The following is a 19,943-nucleotide window of genomic DNA, read 5'->3' on the forward strand; positions in this document are numbered from 1 at the left end:
TAAGGGACAACTCAGCCTTCAAAAATCCCCCAGTCCAGCTCCAGAACCAATCACTTCCCTGCTCACTCTATTCCAACTGAGGACAGTCTTACTGCTCACATCAGGAACTGCCTTTCTGTCCACAAGATGAGGTCAGGATAACCAGGGAAGGATAGACAGGGACACTGAGTCACTTCAGGCTGGGAGGGTGATGATTATGAACTTCTTAGGATGCTAATACTGTCCCAGACCTCCCACCCACTTCCTACCAGTGAAACCCAGTTTATGTAAGTGTTCCTCATATCCCCCTGTTACTTCTCAACAATCATCTCTCTCTACCTACGGACAAGGCTCTCTTTAGGAGGATTCTCATTCTCTTCCTACATTCTCACAGGAATGCTGGTGTTCAGTGAGGTCTGCCCTGCTTTGTGGATTCCTCCCTGCTCACACCCCCAGTCAGTGACTGACACACAAAAGCATCAGGACAGGGCTCAGATCCCCCAACAGCACCCAGGCCCTGAAGTTTGTCCCACACCAAGTGCTCTGACACACAGACTCTTCCTTCCCCTTCAAGGCTTTAATACACACCCTGAGAAATCCCAGCTGGGAAGACTGAGGACAGATTTGTCTTTTACAGCAGTATCTGTGTTCCAAGAATGCATCTGTGGCACAGAGCACTTGTCTGATGCACGGAGTGAGTGACTCACAAGCACCACTGCCCATGACTGCACAGCCCAGGATGATCCACAGCCTGCCAAGGGCCAGGAGCTGGAATTTGGCAACTTAGACAGCTTTCAGACTCCTTTGAGGGGAAAAGGAGGAAAAGTGCACTAAGTGTTTAAGACTTATTTCAGCTGCAAAGTAAACCACAAGTTCTCTTGACAATCAGAGCTGTGTAGATGTTAATCATTGGAAAGGGGAGGATGGATCCCAGGGAATACAACCATTACTGCTGCAGTGTGCTCAGAAGCAATTCCTGACTGAAGGAAAGCTAACTCATCTGTGTAATCCCTTTGGAAATGATTGCTATCAGGCTCTAAGCTTCCATACCAATGTTTTGCAAAAAAATTAACATTTACACTCGAGACCAGCTCTGTACTTTTAACAACGCTGCACCAAGTGCACCAGTTTCTGTCTGAGCAGTCAGATTCCAATCAGAAAGCCAAGGATGTTTGTGGCTGTGAGAACTTCCCCAAGCAGAGTTTAAAGGAATACAGTTTGCTGGCCACTGAGCACGGGATACAAGATGGTTACCCCTCAGTTTATAAAGGGCTCCTTTACAACACCCCAGTGTTTGCTCACAAGAAATAAGACTTTGCTGTCTATACCAGACACTTATCAAAGGCAGGCTGAGGAGGTTCTCAAGTGCTGAGGTTATTACATCAAACCCTCCAAAGGATGATCTGCTACGTAAGGAGGAGACTTATCTAATAAGATTATCAAGCAACAGCCCTGCCAAGGCTATCTCTGAGAAGCAATGTTGCATGTCTCCAGTCCTGTTATTTCCTTGTATCAACGTGCCTTTAAACTGTACAGCTACATTGTAGGTGAAAAAAGGGAAAGAAACCTGCTGACAAACAAGATCATGGGATGGTTTGTTATAAACCACCATACAGCAGCTATAGGGCTCCAGACTGACACATCAGAGCTTACGTAAGGGAATGAGCAGAGTGAGACAAAGGCAGACCTGAATCCAGGCAAAGCCCAGCCCTGAGCTCACATCCAGCTGCTGCTGGAGATGCAGGATCCACACATCCCCTTCCTGAGCTGAACAAAACAGACCCAGGTCCCGGAAGACAAACAGTTCACCTGCCAAATCTCTGTTTAATTCAGATATACAAAAATGTAGACAAGCCTCTCTTACAGTCACCGGGAGCGTTTCAGAGTGGGGTATTTATGAAATGTGAAATAGCAGGGTTTTTTTCTCCTGAGAGTACAGTTCACAGGTAAACAAATAATAGACACTATCTGATTTTCAAAGCAGGTGCCCAGTTTCGCAATGATATTTGAAAGCTGCCAGAAATCCGAGGTCTAATTAATTTGCAAGTATACACACGTCACCCAGGGGAGAGGAGAGCACCTTCCTCAACAGTTACCTGCATCTACTCTGACCCATCTCGTGCCAGTAGACTGTGAAATCCTTGTTTGTTGAGTCTTGTTTTTTGCCTTTAACACTGAACTCGCTGACCCTGCGTGTCTTCACCTCGCTGTTACAGGAGGGTGCAGTCCCTGACTGCCCTCCAGAACACCAAGGCTGGGCTTTCAGCAGCTCCATCCTCATGTCCTCTGCACACTCCCACGAAGGAGCTGCACAAGGAGTTTTGTAACTCTGTCCTGTGACTTCCCTGTTCTATTTGACCAGGTCAGTCCACCACGCTTTTTATTTACAATAAAATTCCACACATGATCGACTAAACTGCAGCTATTATTCCAAGTGACCTACACAAGCTGTGTTCAGATCACAGCGCTCAAGTTTCTGTGAGCACACTCACCACAATGCAGCCTTCACTACTCCGAAATGCCACTAGGGCAGAGAAAAATATTCCTCTTAGACAATGGAAGTGGGCCTCCCTCATGAATAAAACATGGGGACATACAAGGAAACTAAATGAAATCAGATACATCACTGGTTTCTCCTAATCAGCTCTCAGGAGAAAAGACTTGAAAAATATTTACAGCTGGTCTAAAAGAGACCACAGGCAGCCCACCGGCTCTGTAATGAAAAACTGCTGAAACTACTCATTGTGAGGCCAAGGAACAGATCAATCACCTCCCTTTCAGCGCTGTAACATATTTTCCTACCTAAGCACCCTAATTCTGAGGGTAGTTACCATCACAGGCTACGAAAATACAAGTAACAGCAGATTGATACAGTGTCTTTGGAGGAAAAAAAAAATCGCTTTGCTGGTGACAAACAGCCCCACGTAGTTATTCATAACTGAAACCCAGCTATGTGTGTGCTCCTCCCCATGCTGTGCCCGGCCTATTTTGTTACTGATCACAATTTAATGAGGTTCAAACCCAACGTCTTGGGCTCGGAGCCAAACCCTTTCTCTCCTGCTTCGCAGGTTTGTTTCTCAAGCTTTAATCCGTACCTTTGTTTCATCTTAGTCTGGGCTGCTACAATCCTTTGTGCTCAGGTCATGCAGTTACCGCCCTTGGGCCGCGGGCGTTTGGCAGAGAGCTCGATTTTGGTCGAGAAGCCTTTCCACTACCTCTGCCTGAAGAGCTTCGCTGCCCAACAGCGCACGGGGAGAACCGAGAGCCCAGACACTGCCTGAAAAGTGATCGGCTACGTCGAGAAACACTCGGTAAATTCAGATTTATTTTTTTTTCTACATTGCAGCCACAACCAGGTGAAAAACTGCAGCACACTGAGCTCCTCATTTACAGGGGAAAAAAAATGACTAAATCAAAATCTAGTGCTCCCCTCTATAGACATTCCATTCAATAACCATATTCTGCTTGCATTTGCTGAGGTGACCATCTAAATGAGTCAGAAAACAAGACTTTTATAGGCTTTACAAAAACACTACCCTGATAATGCTGAACAGCTTCAATAAGGTGTGGGACAGGCAACAACACCCAGGTGAAACAACTATTTTGGTCTGTCTGCTGGGGCAGAGGGGGTTGTTCTTCCTCTGAAGGATTTTACAGGGAAATAACCTTTACCTGAACATCATGAGGGCAGACAAGAATAACTTCTTTTTTTAACCTGAACTTCATCCTAAAGGCAGACAGCGTGCAGCAGTCACTGGGAAAAGGTTTCCTTGAGGGAGAAACAACTCACTGACAATCCCAAATTTAGCCTTCTTAAACCCATGCCAATAAAGAAGTGAGAGGGACAGAAAAATGTCACTGATTATCCCCTTTCATACAGTCTCAACCTTTATTGGTCCAGATTAAATCAGAATGAACACATCTTTCTCACAACTATTTTTACAACTTCTTCCATGCCACTCCTCATGCATGAAATATTCTCTTTAAACACACCCACAAAGGTTATTTCCCCTGTCCCCAAATCCTTCTGCCATCAATCACTGCTCTAAGTTGTTTAAAAGTAAGAAAAAAATCAGCCAGCAAACTTTAGGACAGATAAGTTAGCATGGTATATTAAAGTAGCACTGCTATAAATAATGCAAAGTAATCTGTAACTTAATTGATGGAGTTGTAAGTTCTAACCTCTATACTAAGAGCCTAAATATTCTGACTAAAATCAGGTCTAGAATCCTCCACTGCTTTCCCTTGGTCCCATTACTGCCTCTTGACACGATTCAAAACTATGAAAGGGGGAAAAATTCGACGCTTCTAGAGCATAAATAAAATCTATATTGAATAATTTATTTTCAAAGCTCTACCTAATCTGCTGGAAATTTCCATGTTTGTCATCGTGGCTTTCATACAAAGCAATTCCCAAGATCTCAGATGAAGAGATCTCCGATTTTCTCACTGCAACAGAAAGAAACTTCACCCGAAGAATTTAAATACTTTTCTACAGAGCCTTTTCATTAAAGGGCGTTTAAGCACAGAAAAGAGAAGATTAACACCAATTACTCTGTGCACTTTTGATATGAAGTCAAAAGTAAGATGCTGCATCACCAGAGCCCGGGAGGATGCAAAATATTGCATCATACAGCAACAAATGAATGCAAAACATGTGGAGATACCATATGGTATCTCTGCCAGATAAGGGCAGTACAACACATGCTCATTCTTCTGGTTCGGATAAAAAACTGGCGGTCGGTTTCCGACACAAAAGTAGACTTTCTTAGGCGGGGAGCGAGCAGTAACTCGGTGTTTTTGCCACCTTTTCGCCGCGTTCCGGGCGCACAATGCCGGGCGACGACCCCGCGGGGGGCGATGCTTTTGTGGCGAGCTGAGGTTGCCGCTCCCCCTCCGCCGCTGCCCGCGGTCCTGCCGCGCACGGGCCGGGCAGAGAATCTTCCAGCAAAACGCACAACACTTTTTTCCCCGGAGTGACTTTTTCCCCCCCCCCTCCTTCGCCGGGTCCGCGCTATCGCCCGCTCCATCTGCGCGCACTGACTCAGCCGCGGCTCCCGCACCCCGCTCCCGGCGCCGGGCACACGCCCTCCCGCCCTCCTTCCCTCTCTCCCTCTCTCGCTCGCTCCCCGCTTTTGTGCGCGGCCGCCCCGCACCTCAGGGGAGCCCCGCGCCCTCGGGGGGTGCTCAGAGGGGGGCGCCGGGCGGAGGGTCCCCAGAAAGCCGTGAGGGGACTCGGAGCGCCCCGGGCGGGCGAGCGGCGGGGTGAGGGGAGGGGGGGCGGCGGAGCCCAACGGTCGGAGCGCGCGCGCGCCCGGCGCCCACACGGGACCCCCCCCATCCTCCCCTCCGCTCCTTCCCTTCCCTTGGCCGTACCTTGACGAAGAGCTCGATGACGGGCTCCTTGTCGCTCTCCTTCAGCCCGTTGACCGGCACGGAGAGCGCCATCGCCGCCGCTGCCGCCGCCGCTGCCGCCGCCACTCCTGCAGCCCCCGCCCCGCCTTAGCCTCGCCCGCCGCCGCCGCTGCTGCTGCTGCCACAGCCGGGACGGCGAAGCCGCTCCGCTCCCCTCGCCCGCCCTGCGCGCGACTGAGGGCGGCCCCGCCCCGCGCCCGGAGCCCGCCGGGGCCGCGCGAGGGTGGGCGGGGCCTCCTCGAGGGGGCGGGGCCTCCCTAAGGGAGCGCAGTCGGGCCGGCTGGGCTGAAGGGGCGTGACCTCCCTGAAAGGGGCGTGACCTCCTCGTGAAGGGGCGTGGTTGTATGAAAGGGGCGTGGTTGTATGAAAGGGGCGTGGCCCCGCCGAGGGGGCAGCGCTGAGGGGGCGCCGCCGGCCATGGCGGGCGCAGAGTCCCCTCAGGGCCGGGGTTCCCCTTTGGGACGTGGGGTCCCCACTGTTCCCCCTCACAGCGGCGGGGACACCTCCCTGTCAGCTCGGGACGCCCCCGGCGGTGCCCGATGACCTCACGTCTGGGAGCGGCCCTGGCGGTGCCGCTGCCCGCGCCGGGGAGGTGGTCGGGGTCTGTGTGTGTGTGTTTCCCCCCACCGTCGCCTCAGCCCGCCTCCCCCTCAGGGAAAACTGTAAAATGTAGAGACTCCCCCACTCATGGACCCGCCACGCCAGAGCAGCACAAACAGCTGCTTTCCTGGCTGCGGGGAAAATCCATTCCAAGAGGCAGCAGAGTTTCCAGCCTGCTTTTTCCCTCACTATTAAGGTCAGGGGCTGAGGAGCCGGACAGAAAATCTGTGCGGGAGAACTGGGCGAAACATCGGGATGAAACGAAACCGAGCTTTTTCTTTTTCCCCCCCCCGAGTCTTTTCACCAAAATAGCACGGCCTGGGATCACATTTTCCCCATGCGGCTTCGCGCCTCGTGGAGCCCAGGCCGCGGGAACAGAGCGGCTTTTATTCCCCGGCACCTCCACCCTCGCTCCCAGTCCTTCCTTTTTTTTTTTTTTTTTCCGGGAGCCCAGACTCTGTTTTTAATAGTCTGAGCTCAGCTGCACCTGAACGTCTGGGCAGAGCCGTTCCCAGGGCAGGACGGGGCTGTGGGATCCCCCGAGGTGGCCCGCGGTGACTTGGAGACGCAGCGCTGGGATGAACCTCCCTGTAATTTGTACCCAAATCCATCCCTGCAGCCAGGAATGGCTCCGGATGGAATGGTTACCAACGGAGGATTCGCTGGTAATAATAAAACCTCCTACTCTCCAGGGCGTTTTTCTGCCCTCGGTTCTGCATAACCGGATGTCTTTACGCAAATATCAGTTTTGAATGCCCTTGAATTCATCTGGAGCAGGAAAAACTGCTGTCGGCCCCTCTCCGGAGCTGATAGGACTGGGCCACCGATGTGACAAAGTCCTTTTCATTCCCGTTCCTGCAGCTCCTGCACAGCCTCGGCTCCCCGGGAGCCAGTGGAATATTCGTTTCTGTTTGTTTTACAGAGTCCAAGGAATCTCGCTGATTCACGGGGTGGGACAGTCTAAGCTGGAAATCGGCGTGTCACTGTAACCAAAGCGATGTGGGAGCACGGCAGGACCGTGCCAGGAACCTCCCTCCATAATTGCCCATTAATTAATTGCAGCCTGTACCACAAAGGGCACCCCCACCTTCCTTGGAACGTGGGTGGGGTGGAAGGGAGAGAAAAAAATTTCCCTTAAATGGGATTGTCACAGAAACATTCAGTCCATTCATCCATCAATCTTGGGCTTTCCATTCACGTTGCTGCATGGCAGGCTAAGAAATTTGCACCAGCTGGGCCAAATGCCCCCAGTAGCCTCAGGAACTGGTTTAACGAGGGGCTTTTATTGCGAGGCCATTGCAGCACGTGGCAGGGAAAGCTGTACCCTCTGTCTGGTGGGAAAGGCAGGAGCTGAGTCCTTTTTCCAGGATAAGGAACACTGAGCCAGGTACTCCTCACCACAGCCTTCCTCTCTGCTTCGCCCTCCTCCTCCACCAAAAGTTTTAAAATCACAGGCTTTTGTAAAAGTTTAAACCCCTTCAAAGCCTCCCCGAAGCACAGACCCACCTCCCCGTGAAAAGGCAGTGGTTCAGCACAAAGAAACAGCTCTCCCACGGCGCCCATAAAGGTGGGTGTAGAGCAACAAATTTGAGGTCTGTGAGGCGCTCGGGGCCTTTTTATGTTTCACCAGCCCTACAAAGGAGCTGCCAGGGCTGTTTTTCCCTCACCACCGCTGCACTTCTCCTCTAACAAAAGCGCTCCCATGCTGTTCTCTTGCAGAGCAGCTAATAGCTTATTTCGTTTATACCCAGCTGCACCAGCCTTGGCTCTTGTTTAATATCTTTTCAATTATTTCACTTTTAGATGACATTTGCCTGGTTTCTAGCTGCCACCTATCAAACCCCTCACAGTCCCCATTCAAAGGAACCCCCTAACGATGCCCAGAACAGTTCTGAACACTGAAAGCTCTCGATTCTTTCCCAGATCAGTAATCACTGCTTATACTATTCTGGAAGGTTTATTTTTTTTTTCTTTTGATAATACTTAGACTTAATTTGTCCAAGCTTTACATAACAAACCACCAGTCCTCCTAACAACCCATAGGGGAATGAGTATCACCCACCTTAACAGTGGTGAGGAATGAGTCAGGAAAGTTAAGTGACTTGCTCAAAGCTAAATTTGCACCAAGCCAGGGAGTCGGAACAAAGCAATTCTGGCCCCCTACCTGTGCTCAGTGGGTCACTCCCTCGATATTATTTCATGCTGCATTGAGGAGGTTCATTCCCATTTGGCAGAGCAGCAAAACAACGTTATTATTGTTTCACTTCTCCAGCACTTTTGGCCTTTCTGCAGCGATTTTCCATCTCAAACTTTCCAAGTGCTTTTGAAAGTGGAGGCATCAGATGTTAAAGATATCAAAGCAGGCATTCTCCTGCCCTGGCCCTCGCTGTTCCAGGGGTGGAATTCGCTGCCACATTGACCCCGGGGGCTCAAAAATGGGATTTCATTTCTAGAGGGAATTTTTCAGGCACTGGAGGAGCTCAGCACACAGGTCAGTGGGAACACAGTATGAACATCCTGGCTTTTAAGCATAATGGAAGAGCTTTGAGAAGAAAGGTGCTGAGGAAGTTTGGAAAGGCACAGACCATCCCGTGCCAGCTGGAAGTGAGAGCCTGTCCTGACTCTGGGGTTCATCAGAGCTCCTTAAAGCAGCGCTGGATGAGGCTCTGAGAAGAACCTGCCCACGGACACCTATTACGAGAAAGGCAGGAATGACACACCCCGGTTTAAAAATACCAGCACTCTCATTCCAATGCTAATTCGGGATCCTGGGCTGGGATGCTGCAAAGTCCTTCCCTGGAGACTTCCAGCGGAAGGGCAGCGACCGCAGGCCCGGGGACGGCATGTCCCAGTGTCCCAGTGTCCCAGTGTCCCTGTGTCCCAGTGTCCCTGTGTCCCAGTGTCCCAGTGTCCCAGTGGCTCTGCTGAGGGGGTGCCCCCTTAGCAGAGCAACTCCACGAGCTCCCATTTCCTTCCCCCATCCAGGCACCGAGCGGGATTTCGGCTCCATCCATCACCTGCCACCTTGGCCACTCTGTCATTGCTCCTTCCTGTTTTCTTACCCTGCTCTGAGCAGAGTTTGGGTTTGGAGCTGCTGGGGAGGTGTGAGCCCGCCAGATTTACAGGCAGCGTGGGGGAAATCAAACTTCTGCTGGTGTCAGACTGTTTGCAGTTTGCTGTAATTCCCAAGCAGCTGTCCCTGGGTAGCTCATTTCCATCCGGGGCGGATGCCAAACTCCAGCATTAGCTGCGGGCTCAGGAGCTGGAGTGAGCAGCTGAGGACACACCGTGTTCCATCGGACCTGACATCTGCCACGGGTGGAAAAACCCCGTGGAAAACAGCTCTCTGCTGTGGGTTGAGGCAGAACTACAGGAGCAGAGGACACATCCCATGCCATTATGTGGGAAGTTGCCTTCATCCCACAATTTCTGGGTCGCTCCTCTTTTGCACGGTCCAAGTTAACGCCGCTCCAAGCACAGGGGCTGGAGAACTGAATGTTTCTAGGAAATGTTCATCAGGAACTTTTAGTGGCAGTAATTGCAGTCAGAGTCATTTAACAATCAATGTACTTTCCATGCCTTTTTTTTTTTTTTCCCCTTCCCTGGTTACTGGCATATGGGCCTTACCCCGGGGAGCTGGATGGTAATTAATGCATTTTGTGGTTAAATGTTTGGACTCAGCATCTCACGGCGCCCGAGGAGAAGGGAGGTGGACAAAGCAGGCATTGTCTGTAGGTTTGGGTCTGCTGCCTTGGGTCCTCTCCACGGAGGCACCGTGGGGGCAGGTTTGTGGGAACGCTGACACAGGCAGAGCTTTCACCTCGCTCCCTTCAGTGCCGCTGGAACCCCGGGGAAGTTTCACTGCCCGTCACCTCCCTGTGTTTGGAGGTGGCATCCAAGGAAGGGCAAAGGGAACTTGGCTCTCAGGGCCACCCAGACAACAGGAGGGACAGAATGCCCGACTCTGCCCTTTCAGCAGGAGGTTGTTGCCAGGCTCTGCTCGCCTCGCCGGGGATTCTCACTGCCCTACTTTCCAAATCCAGACACCGGCCTGTTCTCCGCTGTGAGCACCAGCAAACAAAGGTTTTGGCTTCTCCCTTTCGTAAAAAGCGACCTGGAAAGGACCAAGAGGCAGAGTTGGAGCCTCAGCTGCTGTGAAGGGAGCTGGGAGCTGAGTCTGGGTGCTGGGAAACCTCCCTGGGACACATCCCCAAAACAGGAAAACATTCTCCCCTGCAAGGGTGGGGAGGCCCTGCCACAGGTTGCCCAGAGAAACTGTGGCTGCCCCATCCCTGGAAGTGTCCAAGGATGGGGCTCTGAGCGACCTGGTCAGCTGGAAGGTGTCCCTGCATCACTGTGCAGATGCACATGAACAAGAAGTTCCTTCAAGAAAAACCCAAAATCCAGTGCAGTTCTGGTTTGAAAAGTTATTTGGGGGAAAAAAAAAAAAAAGAAAAAAAAAGTTTCCCGTGCCTGATTAAAATCTCTATTTCCCCACCTTTATGTATAGAAGTTGCCTGAAAGTAAATAAATTAAGGTATTGGCTGTTTTCTTTTAAGGTTTGTCTCCAGGTGATTCAAACACCTGGACTGATAAGGTGATTTTGCTTAGAAAAAAAACCCTACACAATCTGCTTCTCCCAAAATGACAATGCCAGGCTTGCCTGGCTCTGGTTCATTAAGTGGTTAAATCAGCCACGCCACCCCGAAGTGCAGCAATCAGAGCCACCAGCGAGGTTTCCTGCTGAATTTCCACCATCTGAAAAGCCTGGAAGTTGCTGGGAGCCCTAATGAACTCAGTCCATTAGATCCCAGCTGGGTTGCAACACCGTGGACTGGCTTCTGTCACGAAGCTTCAGTGGAGGAGACGCTGTTTGATGTGGGGGTTTGATGGTCTGCAGGTTCTGTCCGACCCCAGGGTGCAAAGGCAGCACAGCCTCTGTGTCCTGGGGTTCCTTTGTGTGTGCACAGGCAGGGGAAGCACCAGCTCCTTCCCAGCTTTCATCCCCCATGAATGGATCTACAGGGGATCACTCCAGTTACAGGAATGACACTGAGACGGTGTATCAGCTCTGCGGGGTGCAGGGCAACATCACAGACAAAAAAAACCAACACAAAACCCCAAATCCAACACCCAAATCTCTTTATCCCCAGACTGGCTTGATCCAAACCCACGGATATTAAGAAAAAATTCTTCCCTGTGAGGGCAGGGAGGCCCTGCCACAGGTTGCCCAGAGAAACTGTGGCTGCCCCATCCCTGGAAGTGTCCAAGGATGGGGCTCTGAGCGACCTGGTCAGGTGGAAGGTGTCCCTGCCCATGGCAGGGGGTCAGAACGAGATGGGCTTTAAGGTCCCTTCCATCCCAAACCGGTCCATGATTCTCGGATTCTATCAGTGTAGGCACCTGATAACCCATCCCAATTTATGGCAAGACTCTCACCTTCAGAAATACCAACCAGGTTTTCTTCTCACTGCTCACGTTCTTGGCTCCACAGCAAAGCTTCAAGCGTGGCAGAAGCCTTTGAGGAGAGGAGGGGGCTGTTTTCTGCTCCTGAGGGGCTCCCAAACACGGGCAGCTGATGAGGGCGTGTGGTGCTACCTCACACCAGCAAGAGGAGGGAGAGAACAAAGCCAACAGCTCAGGTGAAGATGAGTCTCTGTCACTTGTGTCCTGCCCCAGGTAAGGAAAACCTCCCTGCCCTCCTCCTCCCCCTGCTCTGAGCCTCAGACCTGAGTGTGAGGCTGAACACCGGGTGAACACCCTCCTGCCCTGGGCACAGAAGCCCTTTGTGGTGTGATGCTGTTCCAGCAGCCGCCTCTCCCGTCTTTTCCCCGGGCTCTGGCTGCTCCCAGCACTGAGCCTCCAACATCAGACAAGCACCCACTAAATCCCTCTGCAGATTAGGCAGCTCTGAGAACCACTGAAGGTCCCAAATTACCTCCCTGGGTGCATTTGCCCCTCGAGGCCTGGCAGGCAGCAAGACACTGATGGGGCTTTTTAACTGTCTTTTTATCGCATCAGGACAGTGGGATTATTGGAGCCCTGCAAGGGAGGCTTTAAATCCCAGGCAAAGCCCATGGACAGAGGGCTCAGGGAGCACCAGGCATGATCCTGGAGTGGGAATGTGGAATTACTCCTGCAGAAACACGAGTCCCTCCCAGGCTGCTGCTCCCCCAGCTCAGCCCCACGCCTCCACCGAGGGGCCTCGTGCCCAAGCTGTGCACCACCAAGGAGGCATCCCAGCTCCCTGGAGCTTTCCAGGTGGTTCTTTGGGCAAAGTCCACGTCTAAGATGAATTATGTTCATCACAGGGAACAAAGTGAACACCCCTCCCTGAGCCAACCTGCTCCGGACTGGTGGCGTAAGCGCTGATCTGACTCGAGCAGGACATGATGAATGAGGGGTTTATCTCCTCCTATCTGAGTCACAGGGGAAGGAGCCAGATTTTTTTTTTTTCAAAGGACCCGAGAAAGAAAAGGAAACACGATCAGGACAAGAAGCCAAGATTTCTCAGTTCCACCAGGATTTAGAAGTAATCTCTTCGATAAAATTGTTTGCATTGCAGCAGCACGTCCAGCGCTCCAGCCCTCCAAACATGGGCACAGAAACTCCTCCACCTTCTCCAAACCTCACAGCCTGAGGCAGCACGGCAGTGACAAGGGAATGACGTCCCAAAGCCCTGGTGTGGCCACAGCAGGACGGAGAACTGAGCCCAAACCTCCTGAGTCACCCATTAAAAAAGCAGCTGCAGCCCTCAGTGAAGCCACTTGTGCCCTGCAGACGGGGAGAACAACAATCCTGCGGGGCAGGACCAAAGATTTCCCAAATCTTCCCACCTTCCCGGTTATCTGCAGCACAAGCTCTACCTGCTCAGGCTGAAATTCTGGTATTTCAGATCACCGGGTACTTGATTTTGCAATTTTAATTATCACCTCTTTACCCCAGTGGCGTTTCTGTGCAATGATCACTCCGAGACACTCTTCAGGCTCCTACCAGGTAACGATAAGAGCCATTTAGAGCCAAAATTTTGGGCACAACACCAAATAGATAACAGAGGACTGGAGCCATCCCTCTGCCCCACAGCCCAGCCCAGGACAAGGGCTGTCCAAACCCACCCAGGCTCTGCACAGCAACTCTCCGAGCACTAACACTGCCGAGATTTCCCCCTTTTAAATCCTTCACTTCTGTCCCAGCCACGAATCCCAGAATTTCTAGGTGATCTGCATCATTTCCCCAGCTAATCCCTGCAGCAAGATGGGCAACAGGATGGAAATGGAGCCATGAATGGAGTAAGGAGGCATTGCCATGGAAAGGGTTAACACACTTTCCTAGACCCATCCTAATGAGCTGCACAAGAGCTTTCTGTGATTCAGGTTTCCTTTACTGATTTACCCCTTACCCTGGATAAGCAAATGAGCAATTAGCAGAGCTGCATCTGTGATGTCATTTAAATTCAAATGATACCCTGGCTGCTCATTAATAGCGGGATGTGCAGCTCCAGAGGATAAACCCAAATCCTCTCTTAGCAGAAGGCAGAAATCCCCTTCTCCCAGGAGGATGGGGGGATCTGCCCAGGAACATTGGGCTGGTTTCAGGGGACTCATCCCAGGGGCTCCCAGAGCATCCTGGCAACCCCCCCTGCTTTGTTCAGGAAGGTCCCTGCAGCCCTGTGCCCACCATCTGCCTTGGCATCGTGCTGCTCACCCACCTGGCACCTCGGAATCCACCAGGCTCTGCATCCATGGGCACGATCCAGGGGGAGATTCAACCTGCACAACTTCAGCCCAGCAGGACAAGTCCCTGTTTCTGGCACAGCAAACCTGTGTGTGAGGTTTGGCTCCATCCAGGGGTTACAACAGGGGGAAGTGGAGCTTTTATAAACTGGAGAGCAGATGTTCACCTTCGGGGCAGGTGGGAGTGTGGGGCTCAGAGGATGCAGGACTGGGCATCGTTGCCTGATCATGGGAATTTAAACCTGTAGCATCATTTTGGCTTACCCAAAAATCCAGGGAGCTGGGGCCCCTTCCCTGTCAGAGCTGGGCACCTGCAGGGCTCACAACAGTGGCATTCAGGGACATGGGGAGGGTCCCAGCAGAGCTGGTGCCAAAGCCAGGCCAAGAGGGGCAAAGGGAGCTGCAAAGGACCTGGGCATGGCCTATCCCACACTTTTTTGGGGGTGAATGGCCTGGTCAGGAGGGCATTTCTTCTGCCACTTGCTCTTATCCCTCCAGCTGCAAAGATTCATTTCTCTCCTCTGTTTCCCTCCCCAAGTCAGAACTTCATCCAGTTTTGGGATCTGCCCCTGGGGGACCCAGCATTGGGTGCCTCGAGGAACATTAGGAAAAGCTTTACAGGAGGAAACTCATCCCAGAGCCCTGGGGTATCCCTGGCACAGCCCGGTGGTACTGGCAGGTTCCTGCTCCTCAGCCTCTCTGCAGCAAAACTCTCCTCCTAAACTGCCAAAAGAACACAATGTGAATCACATGAGTTTCATCAAGCATTTTATCAACAGGAATCTTCATGACATCACCGGGGAATGCTGGGGACACTGAGGCAGGAGGGGGCTGGTCCCATGAGCTGCCCGGCTTTACACAGCAGCGTCAGCAGACCCAGCTCATCCCCCTCCTCCCCCAGCAAAGATCACCCAGAAAGGACACCGAGCAGGAAATTAGATTAACGTTTGCTGCAGTGTCTCCACGCTGCTGTGCTGGGCTGAGGGCAGGGAGGAAGGAAGCAGCAGCTGGAGAAGGGCCAAATCCCCACTGGCAACGCGGCCGACCTTGGGACGAGGTGCTCTGCACACGCTGCCCTTTGGGTGAGGATGTAGCAAAGCCTTGTCACTGGAGAGCAGCTCCCTCAGCTGATCCAGTGCAGGATGCAGACCCTGGGGTGACTTCACTGCTGGGATGCAGGGCTGAAACAGTCTCAGCCCCTGGGGAGGGTGGAAGGCTTTTTTTCAGCAGAGATTTACCCTGCGGTAACCCAGGGAACCCACAGACCACTGCCACGAGCCCTGTCCCCGTGGAGATCCTCCCCTCCTGGTAATGCCCTGTTCTCCCACAAAACATGAATTACTCCATTTTCACACAGCTACCTTCACTTCTCTCTGCCCTGGGTAACAGTGAGGTGTTCACTTTCCTCGTCTGGAAAGAAGAGTTGAACTGAAAGCGGAGTCTGCCTCCTCCTGCAGCCACAGGGACGGCTCCCTTTATCCTCCCCCATAAATAATAGAAGGATTCATTCACAGGCTTGTAACAGATTAAAAATAAATAAATAAAAAAGTGCTTGATTTTGTTTTGCCAATCATGCACTCAATGTAATTTTCCCTTCCCATCCCCTTGTGCCAGTGCCTGTGGACTCACAGAGATTTTAATAAGCTGGAAAGGTGCCAAACCATTTCTGTCTCATTAAAAAAATATCAGCACGGTGACAAAGGTAGTTTTTTCACATCAGTAGTCAAATCCACTTGCTGAATTAAAATCCAGCTGACAGGGAGACTATCAATTTTTAATGGGAGCTTCCTCCCTCCTGGAAAGGGGAAGCATGTGGGGGTTATTCATAAAAGGGATCAGCATTTCTCACCAAGGTTCCGCTGGCTTCGGTTTCATGTGAAGTTTGTAGGCAATTCTTTATAAACCTGAGTGAGGGATTACAACCATCCCCTTTCCTGGGCAAATACCTTTCCATGAGCTTCCCAGGCAGCACCTGGAGCCCAGGCCCAGGTTGTCCCATCATGGACATTCCCTTCTCCCACCACACGTGCTGGGTCAGGGCAGGGGCACCACAGAGGCAGCCGAGGTTTGTGAGCTTGGGGACAACCTGGAGCAGGGCACGGCATCGGCACAGGTCAAGGGTGGGGAGAAATCCCAAAAGGAAGCTCTGGCTGAGCAGATAAGTGATGCACGTGCTTGGAGAGTCGGCCCCACGGGCTGACCCTTCTCTCCAGGGGCCATCCCCGAGCTGAGTCGGCAGCAGAGCTCCGCTCCTTTCAGCACAGCCACAACAATTTACACAAGCTGCAGCTCTGCCCCTGCACCGAACACAAAGCCTTTGTGTGGAGGAACCAGCAATTCCCTTCCCCCCAGAGCTGCTTTCCCAAGACAGCCGTTTTCCGTGTTTTCTTTTAAGTGAGACAGAAGGATCCCGAGCTTCCCACGCCGAGCACTCAGAGCGTCGCCCACCCTGCCCGGAGCAGCGGACGCGGCTCACACGCAGGGACCAGCCCTGCTCCTCTCCCACAGCTGGAAAGAGCAACCTGAGCTCTCCAGTATCTGGTGGACAACGTCCTTCTCCATTTCTCCATGAGCACCTGCTGCTCCCTGGACTTATTACCTTACTGCAGCAGCAGAGCTGGCTCCGGGGGGCTGTGTCAGGCGCCGGTATCGCTGTCGGAGCAGCCCCTGCTCCCGTCTCCTGTCCCTTCTCCAGCCGTGGCCGTTGCTCAGGACACGCAGCTCCAGCTCCATCCCAAGGCCACACTGACGCTGTGAGCGCTGGGGACCCGCGGGGCGGCCTCATCCTGCCTTTGAGGGGGGGATGGAGGCTCTGGACCCCACATCCCTCCTGTGCTCGGCTCATCCCACCACACACAGCCCGGCCTGGCTGGGGAAAGATGGGGGAGTTAAAAATGATTCCTGACCCCCTGTCCTGGGCTGGGCGGCTTCCCCCCGTCCTGGCTCATGGCCTGAAGGTCAAGTCCTGCACCACTGGCTCTGGCAGGTGTTCACTACACAATTCCCAAGGGATTGATCCCAAAGGAGCAAACCCACTGTTCTTACAGAATCTGCCACAATAGGAACTCTACAGGTAGTTATTTGATGATGAAAACACCTTGCACTGAAGGCTCAGTCATCTCCCCACCTCTGGCAACCCTGACCTGAGGGAGCTGTGCTTCCAGCACTGGTTTGGGAGCCAGCATCCTGCAGTGCTGATTTTTGGGATTAGCCAAACCTGTGGCCAAACGCTGCGGCACAAAGGGCACGGATGGCACAGCGTGGCTGCCATCCCCGTGAGTCACCTGCCCTCTAATCCAGCTTCACCCAGACTGGGGTGTCAAACGCTGACTCACCTGCCCCGGGAGTTGGCCAGGTCCCATTGCAAAATCCGACACTCCCAGCTAAGGAAGAATTCCAGAGGATCTTCCCTCCCTGGCAGACAGGCAGGATCCACACAACACCCGTTCAAAAGTCAAACTGTTGATTAAAGTCTGGACATACACAATGTTCTGTTCCATTGTGCTCAGCTTTAATAATCTTTTTATTGTCCTCGAAGAAATACCCAGGTAATTCATTGGAACGAGTAAGGCCTGATCCAGAGAAACAGAATTCCACTGGAACTGTCAGGGCAGTGACTGCTTTGCTGGATTCGTTGGTGACACCAACAATGGACTTTAGGCAGACAATTCAAGGGTTTATGGGATGATCCTGTGCTAAATCTTAAGTTACCACACACAGCAGCTGAAATGAAACTCAATCAAAATACAGCTCCATGCCCTGCTGAAAGCTGCTCCTCCAAGAGCTGCTTTTTATACCAAAACTCACATATTTGGAGGTTTGGTGCTGAGGAATGAAGTCAGAGTGCAAAACTGCACGGGGATGTCTGAGCTGCTCCTCCCAGCCCAGGGCCCTCCCTCCAGCCCTCCCTGGCCAGTCAGCTCAGGAGCCTCATTTGTGTCAGACACAGCTGGGCTGAGCACGAGGGAGCTCTGATGAGCCAGGTTTAGTGATGGCTCTGAGCACAGAACTCTGCCTCATTTATCTCTGGGATCACAGCAGGGAGCACAAGGCCCTGTCCAGAGCAGCAGCAGAACAGTTCTGTCCCCTGAGGCAATTCACTGCTTAGTTTCAATGCAAACCCAGTGGTGGAGCTCAGAGAGCTCCACACAGGACTCCCAGGCAAACTGCCAAAGTCACACAAGTGGAAAAATTTAATAATCCAGCACTGAGTTTCTATAAACTTTGAACCCTTGCACACACACACACACACACACCTGCCATTGTCCCACCTGTTGACACAACAAATACATCTTTCTTTTGTGTGAGCTACAGAGACTGGCCTGTCCATGACTCACTCCAGCCCCACTCCAGCAGACTCGTTTTCAGTTAAATTATTTAAGCCAACTAAACTTGAGTGGGGCCATTTTGTGCAGTTAGATATAATTACTGCAGCAAGTCCCTTCTCTAAACCCTGTACCTGTCACTTCAGGAAGATGGCCTGGGTCAAAACCCCCACGTTCAGCACTAGCAGATCCACCACAAAAAGAGCAAGTGAGATCCACGCAGCTTCCACCCCGTCGCACCAGGCACCTGCACAGTCACTTTCTGAACTACAGCAGCTACAAATAAAAGGATGAAAAACAGAGAGAAGAGGTTAACCAAGAAGCTGGAGCAGTGAAGGGATCAGACAAGTTTGGGTTTGGATGATGGGATCTCAATCAGGGGATCAGGAGTGAATTCAGTGATGTCAGTCAACAGTTTCCCAGGACAAAGCTTTGCTGTACAGACACAAATGGAAATCAGCCCAGAAGAGATTCTGTGCTAAAAAACATCTAAGCAACAGCACTGAGAGCAGCAAGAACAGTGAGAGCTCAGGAGAGGACAGGAGAAGGCTGGTTTATCCTTTGACTGGTATTTAAATACAACGTTAGTACTTGAATGGGTTAAGTAGGAAGGAATTAAAATATTCAGCTAAACACAACTTAGAAGTTACACTCCTCTTAAAGAGCACATTTAATTGCTCTTTTTAAATCTAAACCATTCTTTATGGATAGATGAAATAAGAGGAGGGAGCACCAACAATAGAAGCTCCAAAGGAGAGAGGTGGGGGAACATCCAAAACCAGCAGTGAGGCCCTTTATCAGAGTCCTGGAGGCAGGAGAGGGAAATAGGTGTGAGGGAAGATAAGCAGTGACTCAGGTACTGAACATATTTAAAGGACTTCTATTAGTGCTAAGATTAAAAGGCACTGGGAGGTCACCAAACCCAGGTGGAAGCAAGATTGGGATGATAAAGGAAGAGGCATTAACCCTTGGGAGCTGCACAGCCCAGGGCTCTGCAGCCTCCCAGTCATTTGTGCTGCCCAGGAACATCCCAGGGAAAATCCAACTGAAGGAGCACGTCCCATATCCAGGTCTGTGGCTTCATAAGCACCAAATCCACTCAAATGTACTTTTAAAAATGTCTTTGTCCAGAAGCTTCTTGGAATTTATTATACACATTTTAATAACAGATGATACTCAACATTCAAGCTGCTGAAGTAGGTTTACAAGCACTTGAGCATACAATGATACTTATGCTAAGAAACAAAGATGCAGCACATAAGGAAGTGCAGGAGCTACTTTGAAATATCCCCTTCCACCCAAGATCTACAGCAGCCCTGCTTTAGTTCAAAACCCTACACGATGGCAAGTAAAAAGACTCATCAAATATCTACACTTCATTGTACACATCACATCTACTTCAGATGCAGGACAAAAAAAATTCAAAATATGTTCCATTCCTCCTCCCAGAGGAACCCCAGACTTCAGAACTGATTTGATTTCAGAAGCACAGCTTGAGTTTTTAAAAGAATTCAACAGCAGTAATCCAGCAAGTTTCCAGTATGATGATATGGGGGTTGGAACTGGGTAACTTTTAAGGTCCCTTCCAACCCAAACCACGCTGTGATTCCATGATTATGGAAAGGCAGTGAGCCCCCAGGATTCCTCGGATTCCTCACACAACTACAACTCCTTCACTAAGTTAATTAAACCTGCTGTTCATTTTTTGCAGGACCTTGAAACATTTTACTTGCTCTGACAAGCCATTTCCACAGCACACGGTTGGTTTGCTTTAAGCTTCTCCATCCTATCAGAGCTGACCAGTTTGACTCTTGCTTTGCAAGAACACAACAGGAGCATCACTAATTAAAGGGCTCTTCCTGCTCCCTCAGGACAGTTAAAAGCCCCAATT

General features: G+C 51.4%; 2 protein-coding genes across 3 annotated transcripts in view; both read right to left on the reverse strand.

Moving 5' to 3' along the window:
* Nucleotides 1-5,500, reverse strand: part of CLIC4 (chloride intracellular channel 4) — a 29,435-nt gene extending 23,935 nt beyond the window's left edge. Inside the window, exon 1 of the mRNA XM_017836573.1 lies at nucleotides 5,356-5,500. Coding sequence (XP_017692062.1) covers nucleotides 5,356-5,427 — 72 coding nt within the window. The 5' untranslated portion in view covers nucleotides 5,428-5,500. The remainder of the gene's footprint in view (nucleotides 1-5,355) is intronic.
* Nucleotides 5,501-7,808: 2,308 nt separating this feature from the next.
* Nucleotides 7,809-19,931, reverse strand: LOC108508044. Of its 2 annotated transcripts, none has more exons than XM_017836572.1 (3): nucleotides 17,063-19,931; nucleotides 11,434-16,592; nucleotides 7,809-10,108 (listed from the first exon to the last, which is right to left on the reverse strand). In XM_017836572.1, the coding sequence occupies exon 2, from the start codon at nucleotides 16,570-16,572 to the stop codon at nucleotides 15,547-15,549; it is 1,026 nt and encodes a 341-aa protein (XP_017692061.1). In that variant the 5' UTR covers nucleotides 16,573-16,592; nucleotides 17,063-19,931; the 3' UTR covers nucleotides 7,809-10,108; nucleotides 11,434-15,546. The 2 variants fall into 2 exon arrangements, with proteins under 2 accessions (XP_017692061.1, XP_017692059.1); XM_017836570.1 differs by having other exon boundaries at nucleotides 11,434-16,596.
* Between the last annotated feature and the right edge of the window lie 12 nt (nucleotides 19,932-19,943).

This window comes from Lepidothrix coronata, unplaced genomic scaffold (assembly GCF_001604755.1).
Source record: "Lepidothrix coronata isolate B3197 unplaced genomic scaffold, Lepidothrix_coronata-1.0 Scaffold279, whole genome shotgun sequence".
NCBI lineage: Eukaryota > Metazoa > Chordata > Aves > Passeriformes > Pipridae > Lepidothrix > Lepidothrix coronata.

Coding starts and splice junctions, on each gene's coding strand:
- LOC108508044 (XM_017836570.1), bottom strand. CDS start 17,089: ATGGGACCTGGCCAACTCCCGGGGCAG. Junction 16,597..17,062: donor CTGGCCAACTCCCGGGGCAG/GTGAGTCAGCGT, acceptor ATCTTTCCCCAG/CCAGGCCGGGCTGTGTGTGG.